The sequence below is a fragment of the Rhamphochromis sp. 'chilingali' genome, assembly GCF_963969265.1.
Source record: "Rhamphochromis sp. 'chilingali' genome assembly, chromosome: 10".
Lineage (NCBI taxonomy): Eukaryota > Metazoa > Chordata > Actinopteri > Cichliformes > Cichlidae > Rhamphochromis > Rhamphochromis sp. 'chilingali'.
In genome coordinates, this window is record NC_137937.1 from 26140700 (window position 1) to 26154953 (window position 14254).

At 39.9% G+C, this 14254-nt stretch overlaps 1 protein-coding gene across 2 annotated transcripts in view; it reads right to left on the minus strand.

Annotated features, from left to right (window-relative positions):
- Positions 1-332: 332 nt before the first annotated feature.
- The window catches only part of efna5b (ephrin-A5b), a 104365-nt gene continuing 90443 nt past the window's right edge, over positions 333-14254 (minus strand). The window contains exons 3-5 of one of the 2 annotated variants that reach the window (XM_080895219.1): positions 6761-6826; positions 6320-6400; positions 333-4792 (exon numbers count right to left, since the gene is read on the minus strand). In XM_080895219.1, coding sequence (XP_080751345.1) covers positions 4668-4792; positions 6320-6400; positions 6761-6826 — 272 coding nt within the window. In that variant the 3' untranslated portion in view covers positions 333-4667. The remainder of the gene's footprint in view (positions 4793-6319; positions 6401-6760; positions 6827-14254) is intronic. The other variant, XM_080895220.1, reaches the window with a different exon arrangement.

Here is a 14254-nt window from a genome sequence, read left to right on the forward strand (position 1 = left end):
TGGATGGTGTTCCTCTTTGCCTGTCTTTACAGAGTGTGATTTTACTGCACAGACAGCTAGGCAGGGCCACAGATAGGGAGAAACCTAAAGAGAAGTGTGTGTGCGCACGCTGATGACATTCAATTTGGCACATAATGAGACATGATTTTGCCCGAGTGTCAGAGGAGTATGTTCATTTTCTCTATTAGTTACAGTAGGAATGTTTACTGCAATAAACAACCCTAATACAGTACTTCTTAATACCCCATGGTCACGTACGTTTAAATTAAGTTTCCACACCTTTGTAAAATGAGTTACAAAAAAAAAAAGAAAAACAGTAGCACAGTCAGCAAAGCAATGGATTTGTGTTTTATTGTAGTACTCATAGTAGCTCAGACATGTGTATATACAAATACAGATCATTTTTTGTCCATTTTTAATTTTTGTTTATATAATGTAAAAGACCAGGTTGGAAACTTTCCCCACTGATGGCAAAGTGGGAGCTGAGTTCAGAGGTGAAGGAAGAAAGATAGCAGGTGGTGCGGTGCGGTGGGGGGTGGGGTTATACAAGTACAAGAAGAATGAGACATAAAATGAAGAAGTGGCTCATCAGCAAGAGGCGAGCTGAGAACCCACGGAACCTGGATCGATGATGGGCTTTACCCCGCTAACAATCCGGTTTTGGATTGGTAGAAGGGGGTGCGCTAATCCTTGAACTGTGCCCGGGACCAATGTCTACCGTAGTGACAAGTGATTTAGGGTTGTTAAAAAGGGAGAGAAAGTGAAGGGCCCCGTCGTAGTCTCTTCGACGCCAGCAGCTGTTCCGTGTAAAAGCACAATGGCAGAAAGCGTCTTGTACACAGACCGGGCTGCCAGGGCAGAGGCTGAAGGGCTAAGGCATGGGAAACACTCTTTGCTGCCAAAGAGGGTTGCCGCTTCCCATTCACTGCAGCAACAGCAAATGAGACATGCACACACCAAACTTACAGGTCACACACATTTTTTTTTCCTTTTCTTTTTTCTTTTCTTTTTTTTTTTACTGAAAAACATCCACACGATGTATACACTCCCAAACACCTCCTCTTGGGAGAGCAGAAAGTGAATGACTAGTCAGAGAAGACAGAGTGCAGCTACATGGGATGACTTCAGTAGATGGATACAGAGAGTCATTCTTATTAAAAAAAAAACCTAAAGTTGCTTTTGAACTACAAAATGACTGACCCCACTGTAACCTCACAAAAATGATATTTGTTATGTACATTTGCGTAACTACACAGTTTAATGACAGCACTCAAATGGGGATGCAAAAAAACCAAAAAAGAAATCGCACAACATGAACATGAAAATCTAATACATCATAAAGGAAAAGAAAATAACAGCAGAAGAAAACTTTTTTTTTTTCCAAATGATTTTTTTTTAAACATGTCATCAAGTTCATGCGCATGCCACATAATGAAACTGGTGAGATCCTTCTTTTTAAAAAGCCAACAGTCCAGTTATGGCTGATTTTTGAGCTGACCAACATGCTTTCAAACACTGAAGGCAAAAAAAAGTACAAATAGGCCACCCATTAAGTCCCAAATGTTTCTTATCAAGGCAGGATCCTGACATGAAGACGTGGTGGTTGGTGACTGGTTTGAAACATGTAAGAGATGAGCCTCCTGTTGGCTAAAGTCCAGCCTGCTGTTCACCGATACGTGTTCAGCGCCCACAGGTTTCCACTGTGTATTAGCTCAAAGTTTCATTAGGCATTGAGTATCAAAACACACAATGCATCGTTTGAAGACAGTACACACTCCGCAAAACCCCGAGATAATATGGTATTTGTTTGTTTGTTTGTTTGTTTTTTAGAAAAGACATAAGAACCAAATTAATACTTTAATATCAAACACTATTTACATCAAGAAGTTTTCCTAATAATAATAGTCATAATCATCATCATCATAACAATAATAATTATACAGATTTAACAATGATGTATCTCATTTTTTTCTTTTGTCCTCCAGAAAGGTACAAAACGGATACTAACCTAACACTACATGTTTTATGGTTGACTACCTCAGGATACACAGTATCCAGTATATAAGTTGATCCTCATTTCCCAGGTTAAGGTGTGTACAGAATAAATCATGACAATGATAGCAATAATGACAAATACCATTGGTAATTAAGTAATTAATAAGAGTACAATTGAAGCTGGTTTCCGATAAAAGTCTATTGTTAATCTGCTCGCAAGCATCCATTTCGAATCATATGCAGTGCTCATTCCCTGTGGTGTTATCCTGAAAATTAGTACCTCATTAAATGGCATGTCTCCTGTCACCCCTCACAGCCGAGCTGCTATTCCACTGTAATAGCATTGTTACCAAACCCCCCCCCAAAAAACTAATGGCAAAAGGCAAAGGCAGTCTTTCTAGTAATAAAGACAGAAAAAGGCAGCCACAAAGCAAAACCATTACCATGTGCCTTTGAGACTGAATGTTACTGAACGTACGTTTGTCAGAGAAGGTGTTTGTTCCAGTAGTGTTGAATGGATTCTTTTATTTTTTGTCACTTTGTTTGGATTTTTATTTTTTACTTTTTAGGCACTCTAGTCACACTACCTTCAGCTACTTCTCATGTCTTTCCATCTGTGTGTGTGTGTGTGTTTCTCTCACTTTAATTCTTTCTGTCTCCTTCACTCACCAATTCTCTCAAACTGCAAGGTCATTGGTGCTTTAAAACCCCCCACGGCGGAAATCTACCTCCCCCCGAGACCCCCCAGGCCTTCCAGCATCTATTTTTAATACCAGAAATAACTCCCCTTGCCACAACATGGGGTCCACATGCCTGTCATTTTGAACCTCATTAAAGAGTCACTTAAGCCAGTAACACAAGAAGCTGAAGGTGGACATGCAATTGCTCCTTTGCTCCTTTTCTTGCTATTTTTCTACATTTCTGAATCCATATTTCAAGACCAATTGGTGCCCTGTTTCTCGTGCAAGAACCCGGCTCTGAAGGGAAGTCAGTTGCCGCACGTTTTCTGTGTGTTCAGACTTCTTTTAAAACTAAGAAATAAGTCAATCTGAAAAGAAAAAGGAAAAAAAAAAACATAAAAGCTTTTTATGCTAACTCACCATGTGCATCAGCGGGAGTTGAAGGAAGCTGAATATCATTATGTCACAGCGAATTCCTTTAAATTTAAGTGCTAACACAAACCTGGCCAGACTAAATAAAGCAGTGCGTTGCCTAGAATTTAATGGATTTTGTTGTTGTTATTCACACGGCAAACACAAGCTATGCATTAGCTAATGCAACGAGCTGGCTCTAAAAAAAATCTCACTTTTACGTAAATCTACTGTATGAGTCAAGGCTGTGGTTACACTTATGGGACAGGGATCCAAGGAAAAATATGGCACTAATAATGGAAATGTCTTTTCAAACAGTTTCCCACGATTTCTTTTAGAACCTGTATTATTATAGAGATGTAAAAAATAAAGCTGCAAATCATTTTCAAACAATTCTTTTAACAGTCAATAGAGGGGTGGGGGGGCTGTGGATGCAAATGTTTATGGGAGTGTTAATATTGACTAATTCTCAAACTGAATAGAGAGAACAAATTGCTGCCTAGCTCAGTAAACATTGTATAAAATGACTGTGACCGCTGCTGTGAAATTGCACGATCAACTTTGAGAAGGTATTGATTTTTGATCCTGATATCCGCCGAAACAAAAAAAAATGTCTGGTGAGAAAGTTTCAATTTAGTTGCTTTGTTAGCCAGAGCAATGCTTTGTTGAGCAGACTTTCATGGTTTTTACCTTTATTAACTCAAAGATTCGCTAAACCTTTTAAGTAGCTTATCCAAAATATACAAACACTCTATTTTCAAGGGAAATCTGAGATTGAATGACAAATAATCTTCAGACCGTCTTTGAACCAACATAGTCTGAAGACCTGTTGGGCTAAGGTGCATACCGGGCATTTAATTTTCAGTGCTCAGGTTTATCGTCTTGCTTCTGCTTGAAACTTCACACTTCTTTTCTTACGTCTTTAACTCTTAGCTTTTCTTACTTAATTGAAAAAAACTCTAGACGAACGGAGATGCAAAAATCTTTTTTTTTCTTTTAATGACCCAACAGAACAATCAAAATATATTCTGAAAGGCTCCTTGAGAGGTCTCAGGATTATTTGTTTGCGTATGTACAGTCATTTCTAAGACCTAGCATCTTCACTGTCCTACTATGTAAAACTGGCTACTGTATAACAACTCTACTCCTGCTCAATGCTGATGTCAGTATTTTTTGTATTTGACTCTGCGGCACTGTAATGTCGTGTGTTATGTAAAGTGTGTGTATATGTGTATGTCTAAACAGCGTTGCCATGACAGAAACATAATGTAAAGGGATGTCAAAAGTCACGGGAAAGTAAGAATCACTATGTGTCAAACAGGATTTGGCATCTTAGTTGAAGGTTTAAGGGGGGGAACTGTTTCTCCCGCTTCTAACATCAACTTTTTTTTTTTTCACTCACAGACGGAGAAAGACCACTTAAATATTTTTTTTCTGAAAAAAATAGAGGGTTCCTTGAGAAGCCTGCTTTTATGCCCAAACAAGCAAATGCAATCCACCCAAATCCCACCCCCTACCCTGCAGCCTTGGGCAGGTTCAGGCCACGCTAGGTGTAAATGACCTCCGGGACAGAGGGAGGCGCTATAAAGTGGAGAGTGCTGCTAAGCAGATCAGCATCGAAGCCAGAAGCGGACTTGTTTTCTGGAGGCGTGGCACATCATTTGTTTCACTTCGTGAAGGCTCAGCCGGTTCATGGCTGGTATCGTCTAAAGGATTTAAAGAAAGGAAGAAGAAGAAGAAATAGAAGTGAATTCTATGGTACATGCAGATTTCTCTTAACAGTGCATCATACACACAAAAGCTTATTCAGTGAACATATTCTCAAATACACTCCCAGGCCAGAAAAAAGTCACAATCATCAGGTGGTCCAAGAAAATATCAAGAGTCTGTGACTTTTTTGTGTGTGTCCTGGGCAGTGCATTCACATTTGTAGTGTGAGAATATTTCTTATTTACCAATAATACTTTTCACCAGTTAGAGAAAAGCATAGATGTTTGGGTTTGTGCCATAAAGTCTGAGTTGCCATATGAACTTCAGTTGCTATATAATGTTTCTACTCTCAATGTCAGAAACATTTTTGAATTCATCTCCCAGGTGAGCTGCCCCCTGTGTTTTTCTGGCAGTGGCATCAGTATCTGTGAGCAGCCATGTGCCCACCGCACCATGGGAAAGGAGCTGAACCATGCACAGCAAAGGACAGATAGACAGAACAGAGGACTGGACAGTTACATAACTATACAAAGTTGTGTTTGTGTGTCTGTGTGTGTGCGGTAGAAATTGGGCAGAGACAGGGCGACAACAGATGACGAATTAATGTTTTCATGTTTCTCCTTTGGAAGGCATAACAGGGAAATGAGCCAAAAGAAGCTTGCAAGATGAGAGCCAGCCATTGAGGATGCAGGCAGGGTTTTAAGACGGGCAAAGGGGGGAGAAGCAGATGGGTATCAAACATGCCCTAGGATGTAGTATTGCTCTGCCTGGACTTGTGTATTTGTTTCCCATTTAGGTATCATAATATCTTATCTTCACGGTGAAGACATTTCAGAATGCAGCAGATCTCATTTTCAAATGACAGAATCCTTTTTTTGTGATCAATGATCATATCACTGTATATATCTATATATAAATAAAAAATATAGACAGTGGGGTAGTCTTTTTGTTATTTCAGACCTTGCGGTGAGCTGGTGCTGGGAATGAGACAACAGCATGTGGGTGATGTGGAGTGTTTCAGTTCAGAGACTGGGTTAGGCTGATATATGAAGACATAAAACTGCTGTGCGTTCTGAGCACAGAAAATAATCAATGCTGTGCTACAGAGCCAACAGCAAGTCAGTCAAGAGTAAAGAAAAAGATTAAAATTTGCCAAATGTATAGCTACTGTGTGGCTGTGCCTACTGCGTTCATATTATTTAATGGTTTTTAAAACTGACGTTCTTAGTTAAAATACAGGCAGAAGAATTTTAGTAAGCATAAAGATTGCATGTTGTGGCATTGACCACAACATGCAGCTGGGAATATTACATGAGCAGCATTTTACATCATGTATGCAGCAGCAGTAACGTGACACCACTTTGATATTCTGGAGAAAAAGCAGCTTAAAAGAAGCATTATACAGACAGATAGGCAAGGGCAGATCAGCATCATAAAAGAAAGAGGCACAGAAAAAGGTACACATATACAGATAGCTGGAACTCATACAGAAGTGAATCAAAAAAGCAGGAAGCCATACTAACCTCGTGGTTCTAATGTATTGTCTACTTTGTCGTTTACATCAAAAACGCGGTCATGTACACCTATAGTTTTCACACAGCTGTCTATAACAGAAAATAGGGAGAATGAGAAATCATTAGAGGTATGTGCCAAATAGGTTAGTGACATTTGTAGCCCCCAACACCCCCAAGCCCTCAAAATAAACATCTCAAGCAACAAAGCTCATGGCAACATTCAGATATTCAGATTATTTTATTTGACGTGAATGTCTATCATCATTTTCATGTTTTCAAATTTATTTATTTTTTGGCAAATCAACCAGTGCTGTGATAAGTGAAAGAGCTATGTTCAACAGTGAGCTCAAGGTAGTGAGGTAACCAGACAAGTGGACATAAAGTGCTTTGATTTTCACTCCAACCGGCTACTTCAAGAAGCTCGGTTACAAAGCCCTGTGTTGCACTTACTTGCTGGTCGGACGAAAACTTTGAGCTTCAAGCAGGTTTTTTTCCCATTTTCAGCAACAGTGGAGGCTGGAGAAAATAGACACAGGTAAAAAGATGGTGCTTTCAATACTATATAGCATCAGATATATACAGTAAACAATGAACAAACAATGCAACTGTGTATTTTATCTATTCACACTCACACCCGCAGCCAATTTAGAATCACCAATTAACCTAACCCCATGCATGTCTTATAATAATGTAATGATTGTGTTATGAATATATTTATTTTCCCGTAGACAACAACTAGAAGTGAGGTAATTTATTAAGAAAAACACAAACCTTAATAGTTCGTTTTGACTCGTAAGTGGATTTTATGGCATTAGCTGCGGTTCTTGTGGGATTACAGCTGGAAAGTATTTACAGATGTGCTGAAGAAATCACTCTAGGGAAAGTGGAGTGCTTTGCTCGCAGTTTAATTGTACCATTTTGAGATTCAAAAACTGGCACTAGCTCAATGTGGGATCAACATAATTCTCATCATTTAATCTGGTTAAAGACTCTCATGCAGATACTTTAAATGTACACATTTCTATGTATTCCTATAGAAACACATCAATCTTCTTTCAGGAGCGCAAAGTTCACACAGCGAGGATGTACAGTATGTGCTACATGTGTGGATGGTTTGCGGTTCCTGTCAGGAAATGGATCCCTTCCTGTCAAGTCCACGGGGTGTGAATCTCTCAGCATTAGCTACCATGGTGGTTGTATCACATCCCCTAAAAATATCTCAAAGGGAGCGTGTGCAAACGTGTGTGTGTGTGTGTGGTTGACCACTAATGGCGTTGTGTTGAGGCACCAGGTGCTGTCTCCTGTAGACGAGGATAGGGGTCAAACACATGTCAACTGAAGTCTAGTGGGTGAGTTCTGCCTGCATCCATCATGGTAAGATAACATGTAGTAGTTTAGCAATAAATTTTATTGTCTGGGGTCAGAGCAGAAAAAAGAAGAGTCGGCTTTTGCCACTATTGCGATACATTCATGCTATTTACTAGTTCTTCTTTCTATTATCCCCTTCAGCTCCAGTGAGACCATATTGTCCACTAAGGTGTCTTTTCGCATTATTTTATGTTTTCTGTGGATGCAGTGAAGTCAGGATTCAATTTCAAAATCGCTTTCCTCCTTTTCCCCCTTTCCAGCACTTTCACTGCCTCTTCTGCATATCCTCTTAAATAACTTTTTTTTATTATTCTATAAACCGCCGTATCTGAAGAATATTTTTCATTAAAAAAAAAAACAGTCTCTGTACACATTGCTCCAATGAATGCGCTAGCATCCATTTTTTCTGAAGGTGGTGGAAAAAAAGCCGTGAGCCGTCCCTGAAGCCGGGAAATGTTTTCATTAAGAGAATTATTTCTAATGACTTTCCATCTCATCTGACCCGTTCTTTTCTTGCATTTGCACGCTCTCGTCTCCTGAGTCACCCTAAAATCCCGACGACAGTTTTCTTATCAAAAACACGCCGCATACTCATCCGCCTTCTGTGCAGCTCATCAGGATTTCTCGCTCCCTTTTGATTTTTAACCTCAGCGTTACCAATTTAATGTTGTCACTTCATCAACTGTTACCCGCATCTCCGTCATATATCACTGTACAGGAGAGGTGACCTGAGATCAGACACTATTTTTCACAGCTCAGTTCATATTCAGCAGATGCAGAAGGGAAGAGAGAGAAAGAGAAAGAGAGGACCTTATTATTTCAGTGTGGAGGCAGCCGATGAACGCTAATGAACCTTGGCCGACGTCGCTCACCCACTCAGTCACATACACACACCAGCGCCCACGCAATTTATGTCACTCTTCTTATTGCTGCACTTCTTTATCCTCTCATTCTCAGTGTGCGCACATATGCGCCCAAACAGCCGCACACCATCTCCAGATGTTTTATCTTCATCACTGTTGTGGGCAGAGTTCAGTCACAGCCATCGACACTAGCCACTTAACAAAGGCAGCTGATCATGAGAGAAGTATGGCCCTGATGAAAACAGCAAAGCGCATGTGGGCATCTCTGTCATGCTGTTGGGATGTTCATCGACTTGGCTAGAACATGATATCTGCCTCTTACGCAATAGAAATAATGCATGAGTAATTAATTTTTATGTTATCTTGACTAATATTATGAATATAGAATATGACCATCTAGATTATTTCAAGAGTTGATTAAATGAGTGCACCGATCATGGGTGCACTGCATGTAAATGTACATTTTTGTCTACATCGTAAAGACTGAGCTTTGGCTTTGCATTCTCTTTTCAGTAGCAGCTCGTAATGCTCACTATTTGATGAGGATTCTGCCACCTGGGCACAAACTGTCCACACCAGTGCCTGCTTATTTTAGATTAACAAGCTGCTGAGGGCCAGCTTATTGTTCTTGTAGGCTGTAACATCAACACCTGCTATTCTGGCTCCCTTCAGGCCCACAATCCAACTATCAATCCATCCAGCCTAAGCAAGTGGCTGCTTTGAAGGACAGAGGCCCTAGATGTCCCAAGATGGGATTGGTGAGAGGGAGGTCGGGTTACCTCCACCGTGCCCTGTCCCCTAGCTGGTAATGGCCGGTTCCCTCAGTACACTGCATTATGCATCAGCATTAAGGCAAATGGAATGAAGCAGAATCCAATTACAGAAGAACAAACAGGTGGGCTCAGTGCAGCTTAGGAGCAGTATTGTTTCAATCACAGCCCAAGCCAAGCTTTATTGTAACTGAAATTTTATCTACAAAACACATTTCCTATGTCTTTCACTGGAAGATTACATTCCAGACATGACGAATAACCAATAAATATCTTGAAAGAAAGCTAAAAGCAAAGATGTCTAAATACAGAAGCTAAAATTGACATAGCATATGGGTTATCCATCATCTAGCAGGTGAAATGGGGGGAGGGGGAACAATGCAGGGTGAGTTTTGTTTGTCATTTTGTAAACATCAAATCTGTGTCATCTGAGCTTTTCTCATAACCACTGAACATTTTAAACATTTGAGTGTTTGCCAGTATCAGCACAACCACAAAGCCTAATGCAGTCGGGCAGTCTTTAACTAATTTCTAATGAAAAAGTTTCCTCTTTTCACCCGTATGTTTAAGTTTGCTGTGTTTGTAGTGGTCAATTCCACACACACACACACACACACACACACACACACACACACACACACACACACACACACACACACACACACACACACACTGAACATACTTAGCCCAGATGTCCACCAAAGCTAATCATACTGTCACAACAAACTGTCAGCATTTTATAGAACAGCGTTACGCAGAAAGGCATTCCTTCGGTTTCAGTTACAAAAGTCAAACCTTGCACAGACTTGTACAGGATCATGTGAACGTGTAACATGAATAGCATGATGTTAGCGTGCCTGTAGCCTGTGTCAAGTCTCCAGCTGGTTTTAATAATGGCGCTCCATTCCTTAGATCACTGCTTATTTGTTAGATGGGAGGGGTTAAACTGGAAAGTCTAATGTTGTGTCCAGCTCCGAGCATTCCTCGTTAGCTAATTCTTCAAGCTCGGAGAAAAACAGCCCGTTGGCTTTGTCTTTCATTTAGTAGGATTACCCATGTGAATTACCCCATGCAAGCTTAGAGTGTATGTCCAAAAGTTCAGGATTCTGAATTTACATAAAATTGTGTACAGGGGAGAAGAAACGAAAAGCTTCACTTTCTAAAAACTATATGCCAGCATCTATATGTTTCTTTTATACAGCCTCCTTCTCAGGAATCTGCTATTCCGAGACCAGAAATTACTTGTGGCATCTATTAGCTTTCACTGAAAAAAGAACAATGTTGGACTAAATAAACAAAAGAAAACTTTTAATTCAAGAGACTTGCTTTATTTAATTTTTTAGAGAGAGAATGCTTGCATGACCCCTCTAATAAGAAATATGAACTGTTTCATTGTTCAGAATAATCTCTTCGTTGCAAACAACAGCGCACACTTGACTGTATGAAACACGTGTTCAATAAAGTGTCCATATGCACTGACATACACATAATGGCTAAATGTTCCTCAGAAATTATTCTCCCACATCTTATAAAGCAGCAGACTTAAAAGGACAAAAATGTATCTATTTACAGGCTTTAAAAAAAAATGTGAATGCGTATGTGTGTTTGCCTTTATACACAGAATCTGTATGTGTGTGTAAGAAGATGGAAGAGACTATCGACTGAAGAGGCCCATTAACCAGATGCTACTACAGCGAACACACAATGGGAGGGAATGAGGGAGCTGAGGAGCAGTAAAAGAGGAGGGTTTGGATTCATGCATCAGAGGGAACATAAACTTCTCCCCCTGGTGATAGCTGGCCTTTTGCTCCTTCCTTGTATATTTCAATCGTTGGCAAAAGTGCACCAAAGTCATTCCTTTTGCCACTTGTGCAATTGGGACAAGGTCACAAGCCATGAGGAAAACACTGAGAGAAATATAAGTTGAGAAGGGGAAGTTAGATGCAATCAATAACGCCTAATTATACAGTGCAACACTTTCCTCACACTACTGAATGTCAGAGCACTTGTGTAAGGATACAATTATTTCCTTGTCAAAGTGCATCCAGCATCATAATTTTGTGGAAGACCACATAATGACGCTCTTACAAATTACTCTTGTCGTCTTGAAAATGAAAAGCGAGTGATTGAAAGTCTGAAAACCCTTCAATTTCATCAACCGATTCATGTCTTTGCACTCAAATTACAATAAAATGGATGATTTATTAATCTATGGTGGAGTTCGGCGTTTTAAGGCAGTTACAGAATAATAAGTCTGTGCATAATAATGGTTCATTACTACACTTAGTGTCTCACGTAGGATCATAATATTATTGTTATGGCCAAGTACCCACCCACTGAATAAACGAGCAAAATTGTGAGGCTCTGTGTGTGTGTGCGCGAGTGTACAGTATAGTAATGTGTGCACTGTAACAACGGAAGAATAAAGGAGAAAAATATACAAGAATTAACCAATTAAACACAGTCGCTTGCAGATTAACACTGTACTGTGCTACACAATGGTTATAGATGTTTAGGTTTTTATGCATCACGCAGTTAAAAACTATCCTGAGCAACGAGTCCTGCAGTAGATACCGTGGCGATAAAGAGCCCTCAGCTCAACATTATCATTTCAGTCTAGGATTACGTGAGGAAACAGAAGCAAGGGAGGCAGCCTTAGTGGGAGTTAAGCAAACCCAATTTGCTTTTAGCAAAACCTTTGCACAGTACTATATCTGTTAATGGTTTAATGGCCAGGGATAGAATGTCCTTGACTTTGGGATTGTGAATCATAATCAGTTCCTGAAGATGGCTGTTAGGTGCATGAATCATAATAGGTTGAGAGGAGCCGTGTGCACTTTGATTCACAGCCCTCGCCTGCCCTATTTTTCCACTGATCTCTTGGCTTTTCACAGCCACTCTGTTTTCTGGCAGGCGTTGTGATGACTACTTTAGGGGCGGTCAAACTCGGATAACTTGATTAGAGACTTTTCTATCTCGCCTTGCTTTCTCTGGGCTGTCAACAAGTATGCCATGAGTTCACTCATGGTCTATTATTAACCAAGTCTGGCCAACAGGCTAGCTAACTGATTGACTGTTTTCAATTTATTTAAAAAAAAAAATGGATGCCTGAAGTTCCAGTGAGCTTGTCATGACCAAAACCAGTTTATTTTTGCGTTATTGGATCTCATCCAAAACATGTGCAGGCTTGTTTCCACGACTGGGGAAAAAAAATAAAAAAAGAAGCCATCTGTAAGTCAAAATGTGTCATTATTCTGTCAAAAATTTAAATTGGGTATTTCAAAATATTTTTTTGACTGAGTTAAGACTTTGAGATAGTAATCCAAAACTTCAGCTCAGCTCTGCCTGGCATTCTTTTTCCCATAGAACCCAGCACATTGAATTGACACATTTACCAATGTGTTTGATATACAGATAGAGATAGGTAACATATTTGAGAAATCTGTATCTTCATTAAGGCACCAAGAACACCCAGAAGGACTTCGGTCATGAAATACTGTAGACAAGAAGATAGAAAAAGCATTTATTTATGTATGTTTTCGGGGTGGCTGTAGCTCAGGAGGTAAAGCGGGTAATCTACTTATTGGAATGTTGATTGTTCAATTCCTGGCTGCTCCAGGTTGAATGTTAAAATTAGTTCTTTGACAGAAATATCTTGGGTAAGACACTGAACCCTATTTGCTCTATTCAAAGTGTGAATATTGGGTACAAAAGGCTTAGAGTGTAGTGGGGGGGAAATTCTGGTGTGAATAAGGCATGTTCGATAAAGTGCTCCCTGTGCTCAAGTAGAGTGCAAAAGTGCCATATAAGAACCAGTCCCTTTACTGTTAACCATGTTTTTGGAGAGCAAATCATTCCACAGTCTCTTATTAGTAGTAATTTAGTTTTTGAATACTCAAAATATGTATTAATCACTTAGAACAAATAATCAAACCTATGCATTTGTATCTGTGGCATGCATTCTGGGAGGCAAAAACACTGAGCTTATCTAGTGCCAAAGAGGCACAGGGAGGACACTTAATTAAAAAAGCAGTGCCATTGGCAGCTGCTAAGTACAAGCTCCCCCCCCAAAAAAAATCCCTGAATCTGAACTGACTCCTGCAGAAAAGCCGTCGACTTCTGTCTTCTTTGTAAATCTGGGACTTCTAATAAATGTTCTGGTGGTCATTGTGGAAATCGTGGCTCTGTTATTAAGATTTAAAGGATTATAGGACAAATGTTGTGCGATTTGTGGCTTTTTTTAATTTATTTTTTTCACTGAGGTTATTGAACGATGATTTGCCTCCTGTTCTTACGTAAAGTTTGTTAAACGTGCAGTCCCACTGAGTTTGTACTTGAGCAGGTATTCTAACAAGACCCTCGGTGGAAGGCCCTGGCTTCAAACTAATAACATATGACTCTATTATGCTTCTAACAGGCTGAAATGCACACAGCTTAGTGACAGCACACCTTCCCATGTCCACGTTTATATGTCTGTGTCTATAGTGGGGAGTACTGTATTAAACCCAAAGGAGAGGATTAGATATAAGAGAGAGACAATAAATGATATAGTAACCAGGGGAGATAGTGGTGGAATGTATATCCATCTATCAGGATTATAATAATGCATTCCAGACAGTGTGGATCCGGGTGCCTGTTATGTGTATCTGTCCATGTTTATTTATGCAAAATGTGGATGAGTGTGTATACATTTGTGCAAGTGTCGTGTTACTCCATGTTGTCAGATTATTTCTGAATGCCAATGACAGCCCTGATTTTTCATTTGAATGGATGATGCCCGTCCATATGCAGGATACCTCCTTGTACCACAAATGGAACTGAGTTGACTCTTTATCATTATTAGCAAGTCTTCCATAGCCCCGGAAAAACACAGAGCACATACGCCACCCCCGCCTTTATTTCATTTTTGCCATTAATGCCATTTTTCTGTGGCTGCCATTTCC